This window comes from Tinamus guttatus, unplaced genomic scaffold (assembly GCF_059628265.1).
Source record: "Tinamus guttatus ecotype Peru unplaced genomic scaffold, ASM5962826v1 Tinamus_guttatus_pri_ptg000472l, whole genome shotgun sequence".
In the NCBI taxonomy this organism is placed as follows: domain Eukaryota; kingdom Metazoa; phylum Chordata; class Aves; order Tinamiformes; family Tinamidae; genus Tinamus; species Tinamus guttatus.
In genome coordinates this window covers 710,290-737,864 of record NW_028289006.1, presented here as the reverse complement: position 1 = coordinate 737,864, position 27,575 = coordinate 710,290, and the positions used below count along the sequence as shown (strand labels likewise).

At 44.4% G+C, this 27,575-nt stretch overlaps 2 protein-coding genes across 2 annotated transcripts in view; one reads left to right on the top strand and one right to left on the bottom strand.

Annotated features, from left to right (window-relative positions):
• The window catches only part of ZC3H7B (zinc finger CCCH-type containing 7B), a 42,883-nt gene extending 39,280 nt beyond the window's left edge, over positions 1-3,603 (bottom strand). Inside the window, exon 1 of the mRNA XM_088532804.1 lies at positions 3,382-3,603. The gene's annotated coding sequence lies outside the window, so the exon portion shown is untranslated. The remainder of the gene's footprint in view (positions 1-3,381) is intronic.
• Positions 3,604-7,513: 3,910 nt separating this feature from the next.
• On the top strand, positions 7,514-25,824 carry RANGAP1 (Ran GTPase activating protein 1). Its single transcript, XM_010224495.2, has 16 exons — positions 7,514-7,552; positions 9,188-9,326; positions 9,953-10,080; positions 10,966-11,025; positions 11,552-11,731; positions 13,028-13,162; positions 14,079-14,237; positions 14,444-14,557; positions 16,046-16,145; positions 16,848-16,932; positions 17,358-17,508; positions 17,961-18,074; positions 18,402-18,504; positions 19,984-20,072; positions 21,476-21,597; positions 25,622-25,824. Exons 2-16 carry the CDS (start codon positions 9,215-9,217, stop codon positions 25,689-25,691), a joined length of 1,722 nt encoding a protein of 573 aa, XP_010222797.2. The 5' UTR covers positions 7,514-7,552; positions 9,188-9,214; the 3' UTR covers positions 25,692-25,824.
• Positions 25,825-27,575: the final 1,751 nt, after the last annotated feature.

Below are 27,575 nucleotides of genomic sequence, written 5' to 3'. Positions count from 1 at the left end.
AAATATTATCTCAAGGAGGGAAGCAGAGAAGATCAGTATCTGTTTTCATGGCTATTCCAACCCCACTGATAAAACATCCTACACAGTAGGATGTGGGTTTGGGTTACAACCAGAACTGGCTGCTGCTTCTTGGCTACAGAGAACAGCATTTAAATGCTACTGATGATAGGCTGTAGTGAAGCCAAAGGTCTACAGGCCCAAAGGCTGACAGTTATCTACAGTAATATGTTATCTTCTTGCATTCTGGAGCCGCCGCTTCAGCTTGTTTCCCCCTCATAGTAGTCTACTCTATTCTACTGAATCCAATGTGCCTCTATGCGTCTTTACTTCATTTTGATGGCTGACCAACCTACCTTACCTCTCTAAGTCCCACAATACCCAACTACAGCTTTGATCCTTGCTACAGTCCTCCCCCAGCCCCAAGACTTCTATCCTTTGCATGCTATTTACTGCCTGCAGTCTTATCCTCGCCTCCCACAAGCCTGATCTCCTCTCCACACCATTGCACTCTGATACTCCCCTGCATTCCTACCCCCTTTAGGGCAGGCAACCAGCTTCCCATACAAAGCTCACTCATACCTTCACCTTTATGTCACAGCTTTACCAATAAGACTCATCTTCTCGTTGCAACACCCTCAAAATGCATACCATGCATACCACTGCAAACCTAGTAACTTCATGTATCTCTCAGGAACAACCACCTTTCTCACTCAATCTGACCCCATACCACCACCCTGCACCATACACAACAGGCTTCTCTTCTGCCTTCACCACCCCTGACCACGTTGACCACTCTCACCTCATGTCTGGGCCACCCTATAGCAAACTCGGTCACTTCTGGCTCCCTTTTTCACTCCAGACTCCTCACCGTGTCTCATTCTACCCTTGGATCAAACTACAAAGTTATTATACCAGTAACTCAAACACAGAACTAATAACCAGTACAGGTGACACTTCTGCTGGGCATTGTACCACAATGGATGCGTAATTAATTTCAAGCTCCCCTCCCCGCCCCCAAAAAAAGCCATGATAAACTTTTGTTTTCTCTATGTTTAATTATTTTTAGAAACATAGTGGAAAACATTTCAAGAAGTAATAAGCATTTTCTCCCCAAATCTGTCTGTTCAGACTCATCTGCTCAAATTGTCATACAATTTGAATCCAGAACTTATAACCCTGCCACCATGCTCCAGCTTTGAGTCACAGAGCTGATGACTATCCCTCTCTTGTCCAGCATCTAGAGAGGACTTTATTCACAGTTTGTCAATGAGTTACAAACTATTTGCCAGACAGAAACAAAATAGTGCACATCAGCAAAAGTGTTTCCTTGCCTTCGGAAGGAAGCACAAGCTACTAAGCAGGCTAACTAAATCACAGCCTGATAGATTCACTCTAGGAGACAACGCAAGACAAATGGAAAGACTTGAGTCAACCTTATTATGGAGCTGGCCGTTATTCTCAACCCTGCCAGAGCTAAATTTGTGCAAAGTTTTTTCATAATGTATTTGTGGCATGGCAATGAGTCCAGGCTTGACTGATGTCCAGGCCTTGACTGTAATGTTTCAGTCAGAAATGAGCGCAGTGAGACAAAAGTGGCAGGCAGTGGAGCCGAGACAGGAACTCAGCCCCAGGCTCTGTGCATGCTCCTTTGGGCAAAAGACTCCAGGGTCTGCTAATCTGCAAATTTGGAGTCTTTAATGGGCAGCCACTCGGCCGCCTTGGTAAAGCAGCAGAACATGGAACTGGATTCATGTCAGGCAGAAGGCAAGCCACACTGCCCATTACAAACCGAGCTGGTGTCAGAGCTTGCTCTTGGCAGCTGGTTTGGACGCAGGGTTTGAACACCCCTCCAGTGTGGCCACTCTCCAGGTCCCAAAGCCACACGCCACCATCACGTCCAACTACCTTGTCCCCATACGTGCCACATCACTGAGAGGAGCTGCTCTCCCACCTCCTGGTATCTCGCTAGTCCCACTCCTTCAGCCCCAGCACTCCTGCCACATGGGCAACTGGCAATGGGGTGACACCAGCCTGGCACATCCACATTTCCAACTAACACGAGGACATTTCCAGTTAACATGGGGTCATTCTGCCACTTGTACCCTCCCTTCTTCCTCCACCAAGCAGCAGTACCCGGTGCCCTGGGGAAGGGGAGAGGCAGGCACGTGAAGCCACAGGACAGCACCCCGGCCTGCACCATCTCGCCTTCGGCCACCCTCTCCCGCAGCTCCAGCCCCGCACGGGGAGGCCAAGAGGGCCGGCTGTGCTGCATCCCTCCCCCCGGCCACTTCCTCCACGAGCCGTCCTTTTACATAAAATAAAATGAAATAAAATAAAACAAAACAAAATAAATTAAACCCTCGGGTCGGTTTTCACACGCGTGAAGCAGCGTTCCCTCTGCCCCCCCGCAAGGCCGGGGTAGGCCGCCGATCCCCGGCCTCGCCTGGCGGCCGCCGCGGACACCAGCACCACCTCGGCCGGCCGCGGCCGAGAGGGGCCGGCGGCGCCTCCCCGCGCCGGGCCGGGGCTGGGGGGGGCTCTCCCGCGGCAGGAGACTGCCGGGCTTTCCCCGCAGAAATAAGCAAAATAAAATAACACGCAAAACGAACCCAAACATACTCTTCCTCCTCCCCAACCCGCCCTTCCCCCACCGACTTAAATAAAAAACACACATTTCCAGGAACCATGGAGGGTACTTTAAGGGGAAAAAAATAAAGATAACCTTCCCCTTCTACCCGGAAACCGTACAATGCATCAAAGAATTTAAATAAAATAGTAAAATAAAAAGAAAAACTTCTTATTCGATAAAACTTTACAAGCCCCTAAGGAAGGTGCATCTGGAAAGCTATTCCACAAGGGCTGCTTTGCTGCTTCATGGGGTTTATACCAAATCAGAGGGGGGAAACTGCAAGCGAAAACCAGATCTTGAGCACAGCTTTGAAATCTTAAAACCACAAATCGGCACAGGCACAATTAACACAAAGTTTTCTTTTAATATAAACCCAAGGGCTTTTTCGATAGCTGTTCACTTTTAGACTGCCGCCACATTTTTTTTTGCAGGGGGTGGGATTAGGATCTCTGACAATTATGTTTTTTTGCAAACCCCACATTTTTGGCAGAAAAGTGGAGATAGCTTCAAAATCCCATCGATATATTTTTTCTTCACTTTTTTTTTGTTTTTAATTTGCAATCACAAAACATTTCCTCTATACGGTTACTATTGCAATGTTTACTTTTTAATGAAGCGACATCAAGATTTTCCCGTTTCTCACGTCCCCCCTTCGAACGCACATAAATGCATTTTATAGACATATATACATTTGACTTAAGAAAAAACAACCCTTCCTTCCCTCCCCCAAATAATAATAATAAAAGACTCACCTCTCCTTGGGCTTTCCCCCCCACACTACGTATAACTTTTCTTGATAAATGGTATTATATTACTAGAAATATTATTAAAGTATTATTACTATAAGTAATAATAATAGTAAGTGTTATTTAATTATAGAAGGAAGCATTCTGCTTCTGGATCGGCTGCCCCTGCAGCTCCCTCCATGTGCCTCCTGATCTCTTTACTTTCATTTCCAGGTCTCTCTCTCGCTCTCGCTCGCTCGCTCTCTCTCTCAGCTGCACCAGCAAGAGAAAATGCCTCCCTGCGTATCCTCCGGGCCCTAGAGGCTACCGCTTTCCATTACAAAAAAAAAAAAAAAAAAAAAAAAAAAAAATCGTCTTGGTTGTTTTTGATTTTTTTTTTACATGAATTAGCTCTCCCCCCCCGGAAAAAAAAAAAAAAAAAAAAGTGCTTAACCGTTTGGAGCTCATTCTTGTTTTAATAATCGCTGCCTGATGTCTGTCTTTTGTTGATGTAAAACACACCCCCAAAGAAAGCAAATGATCCAAAGCTGCCTCTGCCTGGTAATTTATGTGTGTGTGGCACAGCAACGCACTGGGCTGAATTCTGAGACCCTCGCGGGATTATCACATGTATGAAGTGACCTCTCTGCCATTACACATAGGTTTGCTGGAGGGGGGGCAGAGCAATGAAAAAGAGAGTTTATTTAATCCATCCCACGCAGCTGAGGGTTTTTTTTTCCAAGATATGATATACTCTAAAAATATTGAGTTAATAAACCTTTTTTATTATTATTTGTAGAAGTAATACACAGTGAATGGATAATACATATTATATAATTATACATATTATATAATTATATCTACTATATAATTACATAATATTATATACCTATATAATACACATATATTTATAAACTTCATAAATGCTTATATACATAAATATTCAGGTGCTTCTTTGAAATCTGATTTTGGTTTGTTTTCATCCCAAAGCCTTCAATGCAGGCAGAACCCCAGGAACAGATTTATCATAATTTATTCTTGGGTTGTGTGAGATGATTGTGAACAGAGTGAAACACAGACCCCCTTAGACAGGAGTTTCATCCCTCCCTGTCCAGCTGCAACATCATTAACTTCCAATAACCCTCTGGAATGAGTTTCATGCTCAGCTCCTAATCCACCCTCCCTGATAGGATAGGTTTTCCTCTCCCTAAGGATTTTGTCTATCGTCAGATCGTAATTTCCAGACTGACACCGGTTTAAATTATCACCTCTTTTCAGATGCAATCGGTGATATATTTACCGCTCAGTGTCTCACTTGTCTTTTTACAACAACCCAAAACAATGTCACTTTGTGCTTTGCAGGCAATGTCCAGATGCAGGTAGAAATCATCATCTGCAGTGTACCAAACCTGCTTAATATTTAATATTTAAAGCACTCTGGATAGACTAGAATAGAACAGACTTTATTATATTGTGTAGGATTAGCTTTTGGCAGCTATTTATGATAACTTAATTATCATAAATTAATAATTTATGATATATAGGCTGTGAACTATATAATGTACCATATGACACTGGTGAACACTTTCTTACACTCATAATATTTAATCACAATGCATTTTTTAGGTATTATTTGATATGATCAAAAGATTAAGATTATTTTTACATAGGACAATATTTATTTTTGTTAGCTATTCAGCAATTTCATACCTTGTAACACATATATATATCTTGCAACATGCATATAGCATGAATATAAAATATATACAACTTGTAACATGTATATACCTCATAATCAATGATTCTGTGACAATGACAAGTCCAGCCAAGTTGGGCCTCCACTGCTGAGGGTGTTGTGTAAAAAGTCCATTACACCACAAACCCTGTTGAGGGGAGGCTTTAGGCAGAAGGAAGGTGAAACAGGCCCGGTGGAGACATATTAGTATGGGGAGAGCTGGCATGTCAGATCCCATAGGAAGGGGAGCGTCATGGGGCCAGAAAACTTCAGATGAGTCACGGTGCCTAAGATGCCTCCAACCTTGCTGTGAGAGCTGAGTCTGAAAGGCAAAGATGTAGCAGCTGCAAGAGAGGAGCAAGAGGGCTTAGGAGGAAGTGTGGAGAAGGAGGAAGGAAAACAACATCTACACATAATCAGGAATTATGCTGGAATACGCGATTCTTTTATTCACGAACATTTTTTTTAAAGATTGAACTTCCTCATTGAAAATCACATTACACCCTCCTCCACCCCAATTTTTCTCTGCTTATAACAGTGAGGGCTGTCTCATAAAGTCATGATACAGCATGTATTGCCCATCTCACGGAAAACATATTTCCTTCCTGGTTAACATCAAAATTCTCGTGATTTTCAAATTAGATTATCTAGGTCTAGCATGCACATAGCAAAGTCAAAAGGTGCAAAATTACTGCTGTGAACTGAGTTATAGCTGCATAAAAGTGAGCTGGAGCTGTGAAGCTGTTCTTTGTCACCTTCTTCCTGAGGGTGACAAGAGCCCTGGAACAGGCTGCCTGGAGAGGCTGTGGAGTCTCCTCTGGAGATCTTCTAAACCCGCCCGGATGCCACCCTGTGCCACGTGCTCTGGATGTCCCTGCTGGAGCAGAAGGTTGGACTGGATGATCTCTAGAGGTCCCTTCCAATCTCAACCACTCTGTGATGCTGTGATTCTTTATAAAGAAGGAATCTGCTTCCATGGTGCAAATACCTCTGTAGTCCAGCATAGCAGCACCCACAACCAAAGACTTCATTCTTGCCCCATTCTTGACCAAAGAAGTCAGACAAGACTGGGGAAAAAAGAAGTAGATGCGCTAAGCTAGATTTGATGTGATGCTGTTTCTCACTAGAGCTCAGGAGGAACAAGTAACAAGAGCCAATTTCCTTGCTCACAGTTTCCACATTCAGGCTCCCTCTCAGTATCCCTGATTTAACTCCTCATCTCTACATTTTCTGGTAGTTTTATGCTCCTCGCACACAAGCATGATCCACTCAGTACATCAGCTTCCCCATGTCCCTTGGTTGCAAGGACATGAGGAAGCCTTATTGCTTATGAGCTTCCATTAGCTCAGCCTTTCCACATGGCAGTTGTGCCGCTGGAGGCCCGTACATTTTTGGCGCTCATTTTCCACACGTTCCCTGCAGACACTTGTCTCACCGGCCGTTAGGGCGGAGCGAGGCCCCGCAGGCCCCGCGCCTCGGCCGCCTCGCCGCGGCGGCGCGCGCGGGGCACGCCGGGAGCCGCCGCGCCGCGGGACTACACCTCCCGGCGTGCCCCGCGGCGCCGCGCGGCCCCCGTCGCTTGGCCCAGGGCGCGCGGGGCGGCGCCGCGGGGGCGGGCTCTGTGACGTCACGCCGGGAAGCCAATCCGCGCGGGGAAAGCAAAACTGCCGGCTTTCAAATCCTCCCCTCCCCCCTCCCCCATCCCCCCCCTCCCTCGTCTGGCGGCGGCGGCGGCGGGAGAGCTGGGGCGGCGCCGCGCGCTCCCCGCACCGGCACCGGGGCGCCCTCGCGCGCGGAGGTGAGACCGGGCCGCGGGGCTCGCACCTGCCGCCCCCCCCTTTCCCAACCCGGCTTCTCGCGGAGGGGGAAGGGGCGGCTCGCCGCGCTCCCACGTGCCCCTCGTCTCTCCCCGCCGCGCGTGTCCGGCCGTGCTCCTCCGGCAGGGGAAAAGGGCGGCGCGGGCTCCCCAGGCGGCCGGGCCCGTTATGCAGGGTCGGGGCAGTCCCCGGGGCAGTGGGACCGCTTTGGGGGAAGAGCGGAGCCCGCGGCCGTCGCTGAGCGGAAGCCGCGCGGGGAGCCAGCCCGGGGCTCGCGTGGGCGCCCCTCGTGCCGCCGGGCGTCCCTGGGAGCGAGACTGTCACCCGGCGCCCCTGGGAGCGGCCTGTGGGCTCCCTATTGCCCCCGTGCAGAGCAGCCCCCTCCCGAGGTCGTGCGCTTATAAGGGGCTAGGTACCAACCAGGGTGGATGAACGGTAGTGTGGATAAACCCTTCTAAATAAGCGATCTGCTAAAGTAACTTCTGACCATCAGGGAATGTGCTGCTTTATGTAGTGATTAATTAATGAGGAAACCTCTCTTCAGGCCCTGCTTTCAAACCTTGCCTTCGTTTGCCAAGAGTGCTAACTTTTATTTATTTATTTTAGAGCTTTCCTTGTGGAAGAGCTGGCAGTGAAGACACCTCTGGTAGGTTTAACAGTCGGGTGTGGCTGATGTGCTTGCAATAAAACTGTGCTTCAGGATGCGATGGAGAAATGGTGTGTTGAAATTAGGAAGCAGTCCATGTGGAAGATGAAGGAAAGAAGGGATTTAAGGAGAAGAGCTGCAGAGAGAGGGAATATACCTGTATATTACAAAAGAGCATTACAGTAGAAAGTGGAGCACCTTTTTAAGCAGTCAGATGGCGAGATACTCAAAAGCAGAGTTGCAGACTGATTTAGGTAAATAACCTGGCTACTTTGGGTCCTTTTGAACTCTTGCACCTGTGTCATGAAGCCTCCATGGGTTGGGGAATGTCCTTGCTGTTTTTTTCCTTTTCTTTGCTGTTGGTTTGGCAGAGGTTGGGGATGTCTGTCAGCATGCTGACCCAGTGGCCTGATTGGAGTGGAGCAGTTTACTTGAGCTTTTTTTTTTTTTTTTTTTTTTTTTTTTCTTTCCTTCCTCCCCCCACCCGGCAACATCCATCTGAGAAGGATGGCTGTTCTAAAATGGTGCTGTTGAACTTTGCACTTTTCTCCCCCCGCTTCCATGTTTCCAAAAGCTGTACTAAAGTTTGTAAACCCGAAGAGAAGGTAATAACTTGGGCTAAGCTGGAGGCAAGTCCTTCAGCAGCCAGGTAGCAGGAGGAGAGGGTACATGCACAACTTTTGTTTAGAGGATGTCTAAAATCAGCCCTGTCAGAGTTGCTTATAGAGCAGCAAGCTTTTGTGCCCACCTTGCGGTCAGACAAGGATGGAAGAGGTCCAGTTCTCTGCTGTTGTGGGGATTAACTGTCATACCTGTAAACATCTGAAATTTGTTTTAATCTGCTTCTTCTAAGCACTTGCCTCCTAGCCCCTTGTTCCAGTAGAGGTGCAAAGCTGCCATGAGATGCCAAATAAATGTGCTCTGTTTATATTATTTAATGAGTGGTGGTCAGTCACATCAGAGTGATTGATTGTCATCAGTTAATTACTGCTACTACTAGCCATGGCCAGCATCAAATTTGTGCCTTGAAATGTTTGCTAATCCATCATCATGGCATTCAGTTTAATATATTTGAGTACAACTCTGTGGGACATCCAAAAAGAAAGCAAGGCCACAGATCTGAGCGAGACCTTTGTAGCTAATACACATGATGTTTTTCAACAGTGCAGTGATTCTAGAACTGTGCTGACATGAGCACTAGTGGGGATATAACTGAAAGGGGAAAACAGTTGTGTTCATTCTAGTTGGGGTTAGAGAAGAAGGGAAATGTGCAGCATGTATAATTAAAGATGAGGTTTGGATAGAAAAGAATTTACATCTTCATTGTGAAAGTGTTGTACACTCAACAGTGTCTTAATGTGGTCTTGGCAGGCGGTTTTAGCTATTGGCTGTTTATAAAGTGTAACAACTTTGGTAAAAACATAAGCCTCTTTAGGACTGGAAGAAGCAGCAGCATCTGACTTTGAAATGCTAATCTGGCCAAGCTGTCATGAGCAAGCCATGGGGAAAAACACTGATGACACCAAAAACTCAATTAGGTGTCTTGGGAACAACAAAAAAAATGTTTAAATACAAGACAATTAATATAAATTATAGTTTGCTTTTCTAATGTCAATGACATCTTTTAATTCCCAGCTTGCAAAACTTGGGAAAGTGGAGAAGATGGCGTCAGAAGACATCACTAAGCTTGCAGAGTCCCTTGCGAAAACTCAAGTGGGTGGAGGACAGTTGAGCTTTAAAGGCCAGAGCCTTAAACTCAATACAGCAGAAGATGGTAAGAGAAAATGTCTTTGTCTTGTAATTCTAAAGTCTCGCAGTATACCTCCAGCACATGTGGCCAAATTGTCATATTAGTTGTGGTGCAAATGTTGGTTTGCAGATGTTTAGTTACAGCTATCTCTGGCAGAGATATTTTCTTCTCTTCTCCCAAGCTGTTTCAACCTGGTACTCTGGCAGTACTACTTGCTATGGCACTGGGGGTTTGACTGTCCAGTTCTTGTTTTCTTGACATTTTCATCAAGTGCTTTTGACAACCGCTGTATTAAATGTCAGTTCTCATTTTAAAAACATTAAGCAATATCATAGTGCTTCAAGCAGCTGCATACTTTGAAAACCTGTGTAGTACAGGATTGAGATGATATATTAGTCTGCTGCTTTTGTAAATACAGAGATGGTCATCTGATAATAGAACTAGAAATAAATTATGAAAAGGGAGAATGGACAACAGAGAACACATTCTCTCTAGTGATTTGATGCTTCAGCTCTGTTTCAGGACTTTCAGGTAATGTTGCTCAACAGTTTTGGCTGAGGGTAGAGTTGAGCAAGTGCATCAAAGCTTACCTGTGGTACCTAAGATAAGATGCTGGCTAAAAGGCCAACAATACTGTCTGCTCTCTGCAGCTGAAGAAGTGATCAAACAGATTGAGGAATTTGATGGCCTGGAAGCATTGCGCCTGGAAGGCAACACAGTAGGTGTGGAGGCAGCAAAGGTCATTGCCAAAGCCTTGGAAAAGAAGTCGGAGCTCAAGGTGAGATTCTCAAGTAGGTGATGTGAAAGTGAGAAGTACAGTAGAAATACTAAAGGTCTATCTGCACTCTTCCTGCAGCAGCTTGTCTTGAGTTAGCCTCAAAACTCACTCGCTTTGTTTTTCCAGTAGGAAGCACAGACAGGAAAATGTGGCAGAGCCGGGGGACTTGGGAAAAGTGGGAATGCTGTGTATTGCAAACCGATCCCATTTCAGGAAGCTTTCAATCTTAAAGATTGAGAAGCTGCTCAAGAAAGAGCTTCTGGGGACAGGCACCATCTGTAAATAAAGAACTGTGTGACAAAAGACCAAGAGAACTTGTGTTCCAATGGAAAAGCTGGGTTTTCTAGCTCTTCAGGGAATCTTCAAAGAACGTCTGAGCATTGAAGAAATAATGAAGGAAATGCATGAGGATTTTTTTTTTGCCACTGACATGGTTTCTACTACCCTTCTAGCTTGATATTAGAGGCCCTCTGCAGAAAAGGGATAAGAAAAGTTGATTCACATTCATCACTCAAGTGTGGAGTATTTCTGGATTGTCTGGCTCTATACCTTAAGAAAATCCATATTCCTAATATATCCTTCAGTTTCCTGCTATGTTTCTTCTATGGAAGCTTTCTTAGCAGAAAAACAAGTTGAATGCAAGCTAGAATTCCTGTGTAGTTTTACTTACAATATTCATTTCAATGACTTTTTCCTTGAAAGAGAAGTAATTAAAATGTTAGTTCTTGTAGCTCTTCAGTATAATCAAATGCCAAGCCCAAGGGTACGCCGTCAGTACTAAGTTGTCCCTAGTGGTGCAATGCAGCTTATGTGTAAACCTCTGTACAACTGTGTTATAAATACCTTAATGGCTTCTCTTGTGTTTGTATCTGTTTCTTCTTCTAGAGGTGTCATTGGAGCGATATGTTCACAGGGAGGCTAAGATCTGAGATCCCTCCTGCTTTGGTAAGTAAAAACTAGATGGGAGACTTTGGCTATAATATCTTCTTTGCTCACCTGTTATGTTTTCTGGGGGAGTATTTTTCTAAAGCTTTGTTAGCAGAGAGATAATCTTCTCTGCTACTGGCACTGAGTGTCTCAGAGTAGGTGAGTGGTTTTGTGTTCCTTCTGTATGAGTTGATAAAAGGCCAGGCAGAGGTCCATGCTAATGAAGAAGTTTATTCTGGAGAGAACCACCATCTTGGTGCTCTGGCAGGTAGTGGGGAAACGAAGTTCTGCAGAGCAAGAACACCAACACAACTGCAGAAATACATGTTCCTTTGAGCAGTGTAGAGAGGAAAGTCACTTTGGGAAAAATATGTATGTTTGACCCAAAGGAATCAGAAAGCTTCTTGATAACTGTTTTGCAGTTATCCTTAGTAATTTGCTCACTTCTTTTCCAGCTTTACCATCGCTAGCTTCTGCCTTTTTGCTGTTACTAAAAGCCAGTCCTTTCTCTCTCCCACCCCTCCTGCCATCTGCTTCCTCACAGATCTCTTTGGGAGATGCCCTTATCACTGCCGGGGCACAGCTGGTGGAGCTGGACCTGAGTGACAATGCCTTTGGGCCCGATGGCGTGCGTGGCTTTGAGGCGCTGCTGAAGAGCCCAGCTTGCTACACCTTGCAAGAGCTCAAGCTCAACAACTGTGGCATGGGCATTGGAGGCGGCAAGGTAAGGGGTGTCACTGCAGTCAGAGTGAGGTTAGGACAGGACTTGGCTTCACACTGCCCTACACACAACCACTGCAGTTAGAAGGTGGCTCTATAGCCCCCACCACATGCTCAAAGAGCCAGCTAGACCAGGTTACTCAGGGCCATGTCCAGTCAGCTTTGACTATATCAAAAGACGGAAACTACACAACCTCTTTGGGAAACTGTTCCAGTTTTTAAGCACAGAGTAAAAAGAGGCTCTTGTTTAAATAGAATTTTAGTGTTTTGAAACATGCATTGAATTTAACATATTGCATGTATTTCAGTGTGCCTATTCCTTCTTGTCTTGGGGCATGTGCTGAAAAAGGGTTTAACCCTGTCATTTTTAGTTGCCCTTTGTGTTCCCTGTTGTTCGTTTTTACAGCTTGATGATATTGACCCTCAGCCAGACTGAACAATCTCGGCGCTCTCAGCCTCTCTCTGTAAAATTCTCCATTTCTTTTGTGGCTCTTTGTTGGCTCACTCCAATATATCCATGTCTGAGGAGCCCAAAAGTGGATCCAGCACTCCAGGTGTGACCTCCGCAGTCCTGAATAGGGTGGAAGGGTCACCTCGCTTGTCCTGCTGCTGAGTCTTTCCTAAAGCTACACAGGAAGCTTTGCAGCAGGGTCATGTTGCTGGCTCATGGTCAACTTTTTGGCCACAAGGACACTCAGGCCCTTCACTGCCAAGCTGCTTTCCAGCCGGTCAGCCTCCAGCCTATAGTGATAGATGGAATCATTCCTCCCCATGTGCAGGACTTTGCATTTCCCTTTGAACTTTGTAAGGTGGTTCTTGGCCTGTTTCTCCAGTGCAAGGTCACTTCCCTCTGCACAATTGCATCAATTAAACTCCTAATTATTCTGACCAATTTTTCCATATGAGAGAGAGATGTTCTATTTTAGACCCTAGATTCCCTTCTCAAGACAGCTACCAGTGCTGAGTTTCAAGGAACAAGGCTGTCACTGAAGGATACCTATCACATGTAGTGGAAAACCAGGGCTAACTGTTATTGTCATTAAGACTCTATCTTTGCCTATTCGTGAATCTAATGTTGTTAATGGGAGCAAGGCATTTTTAGTGCTGCAAAGTTATCATTTTGTTCCTAAGACTGTAGTTGGTGAGTGTTGTAGCAACACATGGTTCTGCACACCCTTCTAGGAGCAGATGTCTTTCAGCAGTGACTCAAATGTTTCTTGAGAAATGGGTATATAAAAAGTATTTGAATTTCTGCAGAATGAGATACTCAGGTAGTATAAACAGCTTGTGTTATTTTCAGATATTGGCAGCTGCCTTGAAAGAGTGTCACAGGAAATCCAGTGCCCAGGGCAAGCCTCTGGCTTTGAAAATATTTGTGGCTGGCAGAAACCGTCTGGAGAACGATGGTGCCACTGCTCTGGCAGAAGCCTTTGGGGTAAGTACCAAACCAGACAGACCTTGGTGATCTGCAAATGGGAGCAAAGTGTCCTTAAGTGCAGATGCCAAAGGAATGTACATATAGCTCCAACTTGGAGACAGGGCTGGTCAACAAAAACTTCCTAAGCATTTCTTGTTCAGTCTTCTGGCAGAAGCCACCTAGTGTTTTCTCCTGGAATATTGTGTAATGGTTGATAGATTTTTGCCTGCTCTCTCTGATCAAACTGCACTCTTATTTGGAGGAGCAGAATTTGGTGTGGTTGAGGCCACCTACTTTTTTCTGCTCTTTCTGTGGAAAATTTCTGAATTACAATGTATATTAAGTGTATTAGCAAAGATACTGCAAGATTAGGGTTTCCTTGTGAGGAGCTGTCTGGATGTGATCTTGACTAATCAGAAATGACAGCAAAAATAAGACTTCTTAGATATTTGAAAGTGCATAAAATTAATGAGGAATTTGGACTAAATGGTGCTATGACAATGGGATTCTTGACTGTGTTGTGTGACATGCTATCAAGACTCCAAAGAGTTCTCATCTTGTTGTTGTTGTTCTTCTGCCCCCCACCTCCCCCAATGTCTGCTTTTGCAGTAAAGGCAAATGTAGACCTTGAGTAAAGGAATGTCATATCAAATGATACTGTTTGGTCTATTCTAGAGAACCCTTGTTGTAAAGGAATCTAGAACAGATATGGTAAGGGATGCTATCTGTGGCCCTTAGAATCAGAGGTTAATCTGTCACTTGCCCCATACCTTCAATTTTACTTAGAATTGTGACATGAATAAATAATTCTGTGCAGAAGAGCTCATTGACTTGAGTTGCAAGAAGACAGTTGTGAGCAAACTCTGAAGAGTGGACACTGTATTCTTGACTTGAAGTATGTTTTAACCGCTTTTTTTCATGTGTCCTTTGTCAGATTATTGGGACTCTAGAAGAGGTTCATATGCCACAGAATGGAATCAACCATCCTGGCATCACAGCGCTGGCCCAGGCCTTTGCTATCAACCCACTGCTTAAGGTTATAAACTTGAATGACAACACGTTCACAGAGAAAGGAGCTGTGGCCATGGCAGAGGTGAGTAGTTATAAGGTTGTGAGTTTAGGTTATGAGTTTTGTCTTCTCCATTCTGGCTTCCTCAGATGTAGTTAGTATCAGCATCTCTGGGTTTGTGGAGCCACATACTGCACTGAGGCAGAGCAATGACAGAAAGTTAACCTCCCAGAGTGGTTTGACATGGATTGACTTGCATGTCTGTATTCTCAAAATGTGCTGCTTTGCAGACTCTGAAGGCTCTTCGACAGATTGAAGTGATCAACTTTGGAGACTGCCTAGTGCGTTCAAAGGGGGCTGTTGCTATTGCAGAAGCTGTCAAGGAAGGGCTTCACAAATTAAAGGTATTGCATTCTCTTGTTCAGCTTTGAATCCCTATTGAGAACAATTTCCCTACCCTCCTGTGCCTTCCCTGATTTTTGTACAGTCTTCTAGCCCTATTCATTTTAAAGTGAGGTTCACCTGAGTGCAGATTTTGTCTGCACTAAAAGCAATAAACTATGCTGTAGGTCACTGTAATAGCCACACCCAGATAAGAGTATTCCAAGTTGAGTTGTATTGGTGATCTGTTTAGGTTCCACTTGTTTTTTAAAACTCCTGGTTCTGCTCAAGTACTATTCATGAGTCTGACTGAAGGATCTGCTTTCAGAGCCTCTGAGGGTTATAAGATTGGGTCTGAGGTGTATGTGAACAGTTTGTAATCTGCTTAACACTTCAGAGTGCATATAGTTAATGCTTTTTTTTGCTAAGTGTGTATCAAAGGTCCAAATATTTTTAGCTTCTTGGCAGTACCACAGCCTTCTGAATCAGTATTTGCATAGGACTGGCATTTGACAGATATGCCAAAGTCCAATCAGTAACAAAGTAAATTATGATCTCTAGAATCACCAGAAGATGCATAATTTCTACTCTTGCAAGCTTACAGTCAAAGAAAAAAAAAAAAAAAGAACCCACCTCTGAGTGTTAACATTATTTACTAATTTACTAGTGTACAAATCTGGCAAAAGAAATAGCTGTTTTGTAGTGAAGTGTGAGCAGTGCAGGATCCCTTACTCAGTCTTCTACTGATTCCTTATTTCTAAATCTTTCATGGAAACTTCTTAAATAGGATTCTAACCAAGGTATCGAGGTGAACAATGAATGCCCGGAAATAACTTTTTTTCCTAGAGCAAAAACAGTTAAGAAAGGGTGTCATTAAGCAATAATAGCTGATTCATTCTGTTCAAGGACTGCTTCCCTCCTGTTGTTAATATTAAATCTCAGGAGTGGTTTGACTGAGTACAGTGCAGGATGTGGGGGATGGTCGCTGCAAGTTAAGTAACTTTATTCTTACTAGTCCATATTTTTTTTTGATGGACATGTTTATGATAAATAGCTGTATTCATAGCCTCATCTTTTGGAGGCCTAAACTTGCACAACAGGTGTTGAAAGGTAAATGTGCCATCCTATCCTTCTTATGCATTTCAGAATTTCTTTCCTTTGTTCTGTAAAATGTGCAGTGTCTTGTGCCTCTTGGTTATGTGAAGATACCAAGTGAAGGCTGGAGTATTTCCTACCTTTTAGATGAGCAGCCTATGTTCTCTGTGGTGGCTGTTCTAAAGAGGGTTAACTTCAGTAATGCTGCTCCTTATGATGGTAGTTTTCAAATTGTCCCCTTCAGGTATATGAATAGAAGTAAGTATCTGTCAAGCTCCCCTTTTCCCCAGTTGAAAATACTCTTTTGCTAATAGTCTTTTCAAATGATGGCTTTGCAGAAAGCTCGTGAGCATGTGGAGCTAATGGGATAGTAGATGGTATAAGGATTCTGCAGATTAATGCTCTCCTGCTCTTAGGAACTGAATTTATCCTTCTGCGAGATCAAGCGAGATGCTGCTTTGACTGTTGCTGAGGCTATTGAAGACAAGTCGGACTTGGAGAAGTTGGATCTCAATGGTATGCAAGCTTGAATCAAAGCACGTCTAGCTTGACCCTAACTAGAAGCTCTTAGGAAGAATGTTGACAGTATCATGTATTGCAGTTGTCAGCATGTAAAAAATGGTGTCTGAGCATTGCTGGTCTCCAATGACCCTGGGACAGGAAACTACTTAGCTCTCAAAATTCTTAAGCCACAAATCAGGTCCATGATTAATGATAAGCAGTTTTAATACATCTCATAAGGTGGAAAGATTGGAGTGATACCCATATCTGTTTCCAGGAAATCCCCTTTTAATGATTCAGTGTGATCTCGAGTATTCATACTTGTAAATAAAAGCTTCCTTGCACTTCTCTTTAGTAGAATGGGTATTTTGACCAGTGTTGATTTTTGCCGTTTATACCTTGGGTCACTTTATTTCAGTGGTACTTGTTTCAGAATCACTGAGAACAAGAGCTACTTGTGGAACTAGCAGGAAGTCTCTTGAAGACACTTGGACCAATTACAGTTTTGTCCTTGTGTAACATAGCTTAAAAACTGTCTAGCAGCTTTTTGATTCTGAAATCTGCAATGTTGCCTCTAAAATGTTATGTAGAAATGTCTGTCAACTGTTCAATTTTCAGAAATGAGATGGACTAGAATCTATAGTACAGACCCTAAGAGCAAGCTTATGTTTGTATGTCTTCTAATGTGCATCTTGATCTCTTTCCACAATAAACCAGGTAACTCTCTTGGAGAAGAAGGATGTGAGCAACTTCAGGAGATCCTTGAAGGCTTCAATATGGCAGCTGTCCTGGGATCTTTGAGGTAGGCAAAGGCACCAGAGTTTAAACAGAAGTTTTTTCCCACAACTATCAATGCCTTCATTCATGTATCTGACCTAAAATAAAAGCAGCAGTGTTGCAGATGAATGCTGGCCTACACATGGAACATGGGGGATTCCATAAGGAAAAAGTGGTGTACCTCATTTTAAGGTTACCTTGTCTCGTGGTCTTGTGCCTTTAATCTCTGGCACTTCTGGCTCTTTGTTAGCGTCCCAACTAGGTGACCTAAGCGTGAGTGATTTTTGTAACCTGTTGTAGACCAGTGCGTCTCTGAGATGCGCTTCTTCCAGTGAAACTTTGGAGGCAGCTGCTTTTCTGTGCTTTGAAAAACTGTTTCTGAATTCTATTGCATTAGAGCTGTGAGCATGTAGTGAAGGCCTACTTCACCTAAAAATTTTCAAACCGTAGTGATGATGAAGGGGAAGAGGAAGATGAAGAGGATGAAGAGGAGGAAGAAGAGGAGGAGGATGAGGAGGAGGAGGAAGAACAGCAGCAGTTGAAGGAGAGAGGACAGGGAGAGAAGGAGGCAATGACTCCTAAGAAGATACTGGAATCACAAGTAAGCTTACTTTGGGGTGCAGTCCTGTTTCCTCCTTTATATTCTGCTCCATATGAGGAAATAAAAATGTGCAGTGAGCCTGAACTTGAAAAATTATTTCAGGAGTTCACTTTGTCATGCATTTTATCTCCCTGCTTGCTGCCAAAAACCTAGCACACAGAAGAAAGTGGATGACTTGGAAGCACGTTTAATGTGTGCATATGCATAAAGGCATTTGTAACAAGAAAATCCAAATCTTGAAAATGGTGGGAACCTTGTGCATGCAATGCCATGCAGTTATGTTATCATACCAGGGTTATGTCAATTCTGGCCTCATCACAACATCCAAGTAGTTTTCAGACCAAATTCAGACAAATTCTGACCTGGCTGTATCCACACAAGTCAGCGCTTTGCTGTACCAATTTATTTGTTTACTTCCAAGAGTAAACTTGAGATGGATTTTTCTCTTCCAGGATTCAACTCCAGTGCCATCTCCTCCTGTGGATGTTGCCACATTCCTTGCTTTTCCCTCCCCAGAGAAGCTGCTACGGCTAGGACCAAAGTGTTCAGTGTTGATAGCTCAGCAGGTAGGAAAGCCTGTAGTTCCCAGTGCTTGATTCTTGGTCAGGGTCACTTAACCCCAGAAGTGTGATTCCTTTCTGTCTGAAGAGGGAGACTTGCTTTTGTTTTAGTGTTCCTAAGGAATCTAGGAACCAAGTGGTTCAGCTGATGCTGATAGTGGCACCAAAGGTTCTTCATGGAGTAGCTGTATACTGTATTTCTTATGCCCTGCACTATGGCCAAGGCAATGCTGACACCAGTCTGCAGGACGCTGTTGCTGCCCTAATGGAGGCCTGTCTGCTGTGTCTGCCTAGCAGTGAGCTTAATGGCTCATGGTTTTTCTTGTCTTTCAGACAGATGCATCTGATGTAGAGAAAGTAGTTACAACTCTCCTGAGGATATCCTCAGTCTTCAAAGATGAAGCCCCGGTGAAGACAGCAGTGCATGAAACAACAGGTGAGTGGGCCTCTGTTTCATGGTGTGACATGCTCCAGTCTTGGGCCATCTAATGCAATGCAGGGGAATACCCACAAGGTCTGTGTCAGCTCCCTGAGGGAGTCAAAGCATTTGGCTGTCTTATTTTTGTTAGGATGCAAGATGACAAAATATGAGACAGTGAGAAGCTATTGTGTTGAGTAAAAATCTTGAAATTAGCGGGTCTTTGCTTCCAAAGCTTGAAGTTAAATATCCCATGTAGTTGCTGTCTTACTGGAACTGTGCTGTCCCTACTTGCATCTCTCATGCTCTGCTGTCAGTAGCCAGGAGCACTGTGTTCTGAGGTCAGTTATTTTCTCAAGACTGCTTATTTAAAAAAAAAAAAAAAGGTATTTTGCAGAAAATATCCTCTCCAGTTTAGTACTGAGAAACTGTAAAGAGAAACCTCTTATTTAGTGTTTGTCTTATCTACCTGTTTAGTTTCTTCAGGCAGCAAAGATTGCATTACAAGACAAAGCACAGAAGCAAATGTACAGGCAAGAGACTGTTCCTCACTATACTGTGTGGTGACTTGAGTTAAGCCTAACTTCTGCATAGATTAACATTATCCCTTCGCTTTCTCATTTGGAAACAGGAATTTTTAAGCTTCTCTTTGGCATCTGGTCACTCCTTAAGGAGAAGGACTCATCTCTAGCAAATCCCCCAACAGTATCATGCACAAGCTACTTTGCAGAACAGTGCAAAAGAACTGGATCAACTATTTAAGACATCTAGTGTGATTTACTGCAAATAAAGTGCAGTTTCCTAGTGTAGATGTGATGAAAATAATAAATTGCTATGTATTCTGGGCTATGTTAGCTGTTATCTGTGAAGAGGGAGCTTAACTCTTGCTGCTTTGCTAGGATGTTAGGTTGTCCAGTACCATGTTTGTCATAGTTAGCAGCAGTTAGTTGTGGGGCAGCCCTGGAAACAAGTGAACAAGGTTTCTCGCTGTATTTTCACTCCTTTTGGTTTCAAATGAAAGGGAAATTCTGGCTGGCCTTAAAATTACAAGGCTCCAACTCTTGCTGCTTTGCTAGGATGTTAGCTCATCCAGTGCATGCATGCTCTAGATATGCACATTCAAATGCAGTAAAGCATTCTGTGATGCTCAAACTACATGTGAAGCTAGGCCAAGAGTGAGGAGCTTCCTGTAGGCCTTTGTATAAAATCCAAGCTTTAAATTTAAGGCTTCATCTGGCTGTATTAGAGGTCTAGTACAGAGGTGTCTGGGGTGTTGATGCAGTCTGGGGAAGTAATATCCCTTAGTAGCTGATACTCTGTGAGATCCTGTGTGGGTCAGCTTTGATCTTAGTCTACCTTAAAAATAACAAGATTTCTTTCTGTCATTAGCTCCTTAATATCACCTGAGGGACCTGAAATTACAAATCAGACTGTAGCTATTGAGAAACAGAGCAAGCAGGAAAATATAGTGCTTAACATATGTTTACTTCTTTTTAGATGCCTTGATGAAAAAAGCCTTTGCTTCTGCCACATTTAATTCTGATGCTTTCATCACAAGCCTCTTGATCCACATGGGACTGCTTAAGGTGAGGAAGCAGGAAAGAGTTATGTTATGCTCTGGTTAGGCTGAAGACCAGACTGGCTGGCACATGGGCAGTTATGTTGCCACAAAAGCATTGGGGTGCCTGTGTGTGCCTGATGCCTAGGGATAAGAGAGGTCTGTGGATCCGGCAGAAATTGTGGGTTGCAAGATCACATTGGGATGAAGTAGTTGTCAACTCTCTGTATCTGTTCTCCTTGATGCACTCTGTGTTCTCAGTGTCATCTTCTGGAGGCTTGTACCAAGCCAGTTCCAGCACACAACAGAGCATGGTCTATATTATAGTAGCCTGCTTTTTTAATTGACTTTGTGGATTACCTGATCATTATATCCTACTTGGAAAGCCGACACATCCAGTGTGTCACATCTATCTGAATTTTCTAAAAAAATCAATTTCTTCTGACCCTGTGTTGTTGGACATAGAACTAAATCCCAAGCGTCCCACTTCCACACAACCCAAGACAGCTCTATTCTGCAGGATGCTTATTTGATGGATTACCACCTACCTCTTACTTCATACAGAAAATATTAAATATCTGCAATGAGGTCTAAAGCCCCAATGTGTGCTCTACAGCAACTTTCAAACGTGAAGCATGTGGATGACAGTGCCTTTGAGGATCAGCCAACAGGCTGCTTCTTTATAGTATAGAAAGGGGGTCCACTGATGAATTAGGCTTGTGTGGAGAGGGAGCAGCTTCCATAATTTTCTGCCCAACATAACTGGAGGCAGAAGAGCAACCAATTCTTAGGAACATCAAATAGAAGGTCACACTGTCAGAACATGTCTAGACCCTCTTTACAGGCTGAAGGGCTTTAGTTGGAGTGGTAGTGGGCATCCATAGCACATAAGTTAGCATCATTTCAGGAATAAGAAGAATTCCTCATGTAAGCAGGGAAACAACAGTAGAGATGGCTGCAACTTCCCCTCATACATCACTTGTGCAGCCAGTGCTGGTAATGCACCACGTACTGGAGGAAGCGGGCTGAAGAACTGCAGGGGGTGTCAAGATTGGCTAGAGTAATGCAAGGTAAACTGCATAACTAAAGCACCTGATTTTAGCGAAATTGAAGTAGAGAATTAAGGGGCTTCTGAGAAGATGTGGCTTTCACTGTGATTGCATGTGATTCTCCATTGCTCCTGACTAGGCCTTAATTGACATGTGCTACATTATTGCTGGTGTTGCTGGTTTTGAGATGCTGCTGCTAGGAGGCTACAGGGTTGTTTACTTTCCTTAGGAAAGAGAACTTAATGCAACAAGCTTTCTCTGCTACTGTGGATGGAAGTGCTGCTTTTGGCAGAAGTCATTGCTTCTGTGAATGACAGTGGATGAGGTTGACTAATGATTCTAACTTATCTTGATGTCTCACTTGTGGCTTTTTCTCATCCAGAGTGAAGAGAAGATCAAAGCTGTCCCAAGCCTCTATGGTATTCTTATGACCTTGAACCATATGGTGCAACAGGATTACTTCCCTAAATCTTTGGCCCCAGTTCTTTCAGCCTTTGTGACAAAGTGAGTACTGTACTTGTTATGCAGTCTGCTCCATGGGATCCAGTGCAATGGTTTGTTTGAGGGTTAATAACTGCATGCAGTATGCTCTGTTAAAGCATGAGAAATGCTTGCTTTGAAAGATTTTTGAGCTTTAGAGTGAGATGTCTTGACTCCTGAAGAGAAAATGATGGGGGCTCAGGGGGAAATACTCAAAACTGGCTCTCAAGCACAGACTGTTGATGCTAGTTACAGAAGAGTGTTTTGAGCTTAAGAAAATCTGCTGAGTTTCTAGGTACTGCTTGAGTGAACTGTGAGTACAGTGCATCTACTGAGCCCTCCAAATGGCCCTGCTGTGTTTCAAGGTCAGCTGGCCTTTGCCCAACTTGTTTCTTTCTGTAACACTGAACCATGACAGGTCAGAACAGTGCAAAGACTCCTTTTGTCTTTGGGGTGCCACCATTCCTGAGATAGCAACGAGGTGGTTAGTTTTTTGAGAGCTGAATTTGGAGCATAAATGTTGAAGGTGCTTCTACTGTCATTTAATATCATTACTTATAACGTAGGTACAGAATCATCTCTTTGGGCCCCCTATCCCCCAACCTGAGCTTGTTTAATGTCTTAAAGGACCATAAACGTAATAGCTGTTAAAAGACAGACAAAGCTGTATCTCTTCTGGATTAAATCAGTGAGAGCTTCAGGCAACTTGATGTTTATGTAGTTTACAAAAAACACTTCAATAATCCTTCCTTTCTTCAGGTATTTACTTCTCCCCAGTTGTCGTGTGGAGAAAGAGCCTAAACCTTGTGGAGAAAGAGCCTAAACCTGTCCTTTTCCCCAAGACAGCAGAGATCTGAAACCCCTTTGGCAGCTGACTGGCTCCACATGGCCCATGTGCCTCTCAAGATGGGAGCACCTCTTTAATAGGTTTCAGAACCAGGCTTGAGCCTTCCCAATTTCTGTGAAATAGGGAATATGTGGAAGTGCAGGAGCTTGTGTTGATGAAAGGCAGAGACATAAGTACTTATGACTGGTACAAAGCACAGGCAAGAGGGATGCAGTCAAATACCAGTGATCACTCTCCTCTTAACTGTCTTGCTTCCATTCACAGTGGAGTTGGGAAAGGGGAAGAGGTTTTTGCAAATATTGATGTGGCTGAAATCAAAGCTGATGTAGAGTAGTGATATGTATCCAGCAAACAGCCATGCTAGTGTCAACTTTGGAAAATAAAACCATATAACTGCCTTCTACACATGTGCAAGCGCTTATTTAAAAGTCTTAAGGTGGAGCACTTGTGGATGGTCTGTGTACTGGTGTGTCCACTTCTGACTTGATCAGGCTGAGAATTAAGCAGTGTTCAAGCCAGTGGATGTGTGTTTTAACAGCTAAGTAAATCCTCTTCCCACTTCATAGGTTTAAGTGAGAAGTATTGGGAGGTGCCACATGAAGTTGTTCAAACATCTCTGTCTTTTTCTTGCACTGCTCCATCTGCCTGTGGCCTTGTTTGCCAATCAGACAGATGCCTGCAGTGTCAGGCTCCAGTGCCAGTCTTAAAACACCTGCAGAAAATGATGCCTTGCTTCTCCCATCAGGCACTAAATGCACAGACAGCTTGAGCAAAGCAAGTTATCATGTAGAGTCCATCTCCTGGCAGTCCTCCAAACAGGACTTAAATCACCTGAACTTGAGGATACCTGAACCAAAGCCCCCTTGTTCTGTATTTGACTCTTCCAGTTGTTTGTATCATCTGCTTGTGTCCACAGCAGCCTTCACTCAGTTTGGCATGTACTTCTGAACAAACTTGCTTCCATCAGACCCTGCCTCCCTTTTCCTGTGTGGTCCTGCAGGCCTCTTCTAGGCTGGAGGTCTACAAAGTACCAGTAAATGTTTTTCATCCGTAAATGATGCTTTACATAGAGTGATGGCTTTAACAGAAGCAGTTTTATTGCTATCAGCAAAAATTCCCTTGAATTCATGGCCAGTGTTTTGGTACCCAGTACAGGAAGGGGGAAAGCCTTGTGAGGTCTCTGAGATCATGTAAACCTGAAAGCCAAAAGACACTCACAGAAAGGGACAGATTTGTCAGCCTTCCTTCAGCATGAAAGGGTCTTAACATCACCTCTGCAGATTGTCATTTATGCTATGACATTCTCACAGCAGAAGCTTTAATCTGCCAGCCCCTCTTGCAAGGTAGGCTTTGTGATGTTTTAACTTGCATTCTGTGCAATATGGTGAAGTCAACACCACATATAAGCAATATGTACTTATGTGGAAAAACACGTATGTAATGTTTTTTAAGTCTTTTCCCTAAGGAGGAAAAAATGTTAAATCACTTACAAGTGATTGGAGAACTGAGAACAAGCGCGGCTCAGTAACCGTAAAGTCCAGTTACATTTTCTTCCAAAAAGATCAGGACTAAGCTGCACCACCACTCGTTTTTGTCCAGAATCATCTCCAAACAAATCAGTGTGTAGTGGGACTTCTTTTAATTATTTAGTTAAAAGCTGGGCTGTGGGCTATAAGCAGCATCCATCTTATTCTGCTGTGGTCTGGGATGCTTTTCTTTTGGGCACAAGAGGGTGCTGTGAGTCCACATTTTTTTGTTCTGTTTTTGTGTGTTTTCCCCTCAGTTTGGGGGAAAACACTGCATGTATGTGGCTGGCTGGCTGCCTGCCCCGTGTGCCTGGGCTGTTCTCTTTTGCCAGACCGTGCTGCAGAGTGGTGGCAGCCTCGCTCCACAGCAAGCAGGGGAGTTTCTTGGTGCTGGAGCTGGGGTAGAGGCTGAGGGAGCTTGGCTAGGATCAGTGGCAGCAGCTCAAGCTCTACATTTCCAAAAATGTGGCCAAGCAAACTTAATATGGAGCCATCCTGTCAAAATCCACCTACTCAGTACCAGTATAACGACTGAAACACCTCCCCCCAGACATGATCAAGATAGAGCACAGTTACATATTGCAGTTTATGTTCTTCATGCAGGATTGCTGAATGGCTCTTGTAGAAATAAAAGTGGTTAACTCTTTTCCAGAACATAGTTCTGTTAAACCCCAGTGTACAATAGCTTAGCAGAAGCTCCTGGGCTCTATCTATAAATCCAGAATTGATTTTTTTTTTTTCTCACCTGGATTGATTCCCAGCTCCGTTTTGGCTCTCCATTCTTTCATTTAGATCTCACTATTATTACTTGCTAAAGGCTATGTTCTCATGCGAGGCTGAGAGGGCGGTAAAATTGGAATAAAATTTCTTTGAGGAAATTTCTCTAATGGGTGGGTATTTCTGTGAGTTTCAGAAATCTGTATCAAATATTAACCTGTGGGAACAGAGAAAAACACATTTCTGGGAACTGAGAGGAAGGCTGGAGATATTTTGCTCCCTACTAAGTCTTGTGTCTCTGTAGTTTAGGCATCCAATTTCAGGAGCAGGGTACCTATATAAGGTTGTATTTATTATTATTTTGCTACTGCAGTCTCTGAGCCAGGCACTTTCTCTTGATGATCTGCAAGTTCTGGGGACCATTTCTAAGGGAAACACCAGCTGAGCAACACCAGTCAGCTGTTAACTTGGTCTAGGGGGTAGGAGGTTATATTGCTTCCCTGCAAAGATTTGAAAAAGCCCTATAAATAAATAAAGTCACTGTTCTAGTCACATATAGCAGATGATTTGGCAGGAAAAGGAGAGAAAAAAAAATGCTGCTTCCTTCTATCCATGTTGAGACACCAGACTGCAGAGATGAACAATCTGATTCTGCCAGATGATAGATTTGGGGGGTGGGGTGGGGGTTGTATGCAGAGAAATAAAATTTCTGTTTGCTGTTTTCTTGGCACCTACTCTGCAGCAAGCGTGTTATTCTCCTCTCTGAGCTCTGAATGAAAGTACTGATCTGTACAGAGACTGGGGAGTGGTGCAAGAGGAGATAACTGAAGGGGAAAATAGAGACTTTGGTGTTTGCAGCCTGAGTGCGCTTGAGATTGCGTTTGGTTGTTCAAAGTCAGTTGCGTAGCAGTTCTTGTTTTCAGTATTTTAAAACTAAATATTTCTCCTCTTTCCACAGGCCAAACCGTGCTCTTGACTCCTGTTCCTTTGCCCGCCACATGCTCTTACAAACCCTCCATCAGCTGTAACAGAGGTAACAGAGGTGCTCCCGTGCCCTCCCCTCCCCCTTTGGACTGTCTTCAGCAGGGACCTCAGAGCTGTGTGGTGGGAGAGGATCCTAGAGCCCATGCAGACTTGCTCTTTTTTTTTTTTTTTTTCTCTCTTATTCTCCCTTTTTTCCCTCCTTTGTAGGAGGTCTGTCTCTTCATTTTGTTTTCATAAACTTGGACAAATCCTGCTGACTTTTTTTTTTTAATCCTCTCTGTGAGTGATTCCCTTGTCTGCAGGACGGGTGCGTGTGCCACAGTAGGTCTGTGCTGTTCTGAGCTCTGCATGAATCCAAAAGAAGAGTCCTTCTCCACTTCTGTAGCAGTGGCAAGAGTGTGCCAAGACTAACATTGATTCCAAGAATGCTGTCCTCAGGATCAACCAAGTTATGCGTTTTTATTTTATTTTATCGGACTATGGCTCCTGCCTGATGCTCCTCAGCACCATGCAGGAGGGAGGCTGCAACGCTGCTGCTGCTACTTCTCCAGGCCAGGGAAGCACTTTCCCCCCTTCTGCTGCTGAGTCAGAAGGGCCGGGTGACTCCTCTTTTTTCTTGTTTTCAAGTCCATTTGTTCAAGGCAAAGTGAGGCCTATTTTTTTAGTGTACTACAGCTGCTGTGGTGTGGATATCGGTGTAGTGTGGCTCTCTGGTGGCCATCGCTTAATGGAACAATTTTGGATTTTTTTTTGCTAGTGTCTGTGTTATTTCCTTCTTCCCTTCCTTACCCCTCATCCCTTACCCCTCTTTTCCTAATTAAAAACGAGCTTGGTTTGGAAGTGCGTACAATCCCCGAAATCCCTGCGGAATGTGTTCCTTATCTCTTCCCTTCTGTGCCTGACTGCGGGCTGTTTGCAAAGCTGAAAGAGCACCAAGAGTTGGGGCCTCACTGATTGCCCTGGGGGAGAGCTGTCCCAGGGAGCCGCCGATGCCTCTCACTGCGTACACGGAGAGCTGCTGTGTGCCTGCATAGCAATGGCACCTACCTGCACAGCCTGGGGCACACAGGGTGATTCAGGGCCTGGTCCTCTTCCCACCTCTGTCACATACATTTTCAGGCCTTTAGGAATCCATCGCTCCATTTCTCTTTGGGTAGCAAAGAGTTTATCTGTCAGCCCATGCTGGTCTTGTCCAGATGAACCAGAGGAGGTTTGTCTTCTCTTGCCTGGCCTTGCAGCTGAGGGGCAGCATAAACAGGGCTTGCATGACAAGTCAGAGGCCCCTGTGAGGGGTGGCCTTGCTGTCCCTTTGAGGTGAGAGGCAGCACATGCCACGGCTGGCACAGGGATGCAGGAAACACTGGCGCCATTGACAGAAGAAAGAATTCGGCTCACTGTGTTAAATAAACGATGGTGTGTGTAAGGCCTGCTTGCATGTAATCTCTGCTTGTGTTCTTGCAGGTTGGGGGCCTGCTTAAAACAAGCAGGAGGTAAAAGGGGGAGGGCTGGGAAGTGGCAGGGGCTGCGATACAGTCTCTGAAAGCAGTGTCTCTCTGCAGCTTGTGCTAAAGGCTGTGTAGGGCACTCCATTTTCTCACGATTTCTGTGACAGAGGCTAGGAACTCTGTTTCTAAACGTACCTGCAGCTATGTAAAATGCTTCAGTCCCTGCGTTCAGCCCCTCTTCTCAGGCTGAGCCCTGTCTCCTTTGCCTAATCCCAGCCCTCTTCTTCAGCAGGATATTAAGTGTTGCCAGATGCTCGAGGCGGGGGAATTGAGACCAAAGGGTCTGTATGTCCCTGAAGGCTTGAGCCTGGAGTAGCTTTCCTTGAAGCTTCCTGGCCTCTTGCCATTCCCCCTGCCCCTTCCTGGGAGGGGATAGTCATGGAGCAAAGGCCATAGAGTAGAGGTGTACAAACCAAGGCAGGC

Coding starts and splice junctions, on each gene's coding strand:
- RANGAP1 (XM_010224495.2), top strand. CDS start 9,215: ATGGCGTCAGAAGACATCACTAAGCTTGCAGAGTCCCTTGCGAAAACT. Junction 16,933..17,357: donor GCTGTCCTGGGATCTTTGAG/GTAGGCAAAGGC, acceptor TTCAAACCGTAG/TGATGATGAAGGGGAAGAGG. Junction 21,598..25,621: donor CTTTCAGCCTTTGTGACAAA/GTGAGTACTGTA, acceptor CTCTTTCCACAG/GCCAAACCGTGCTCTTGACT.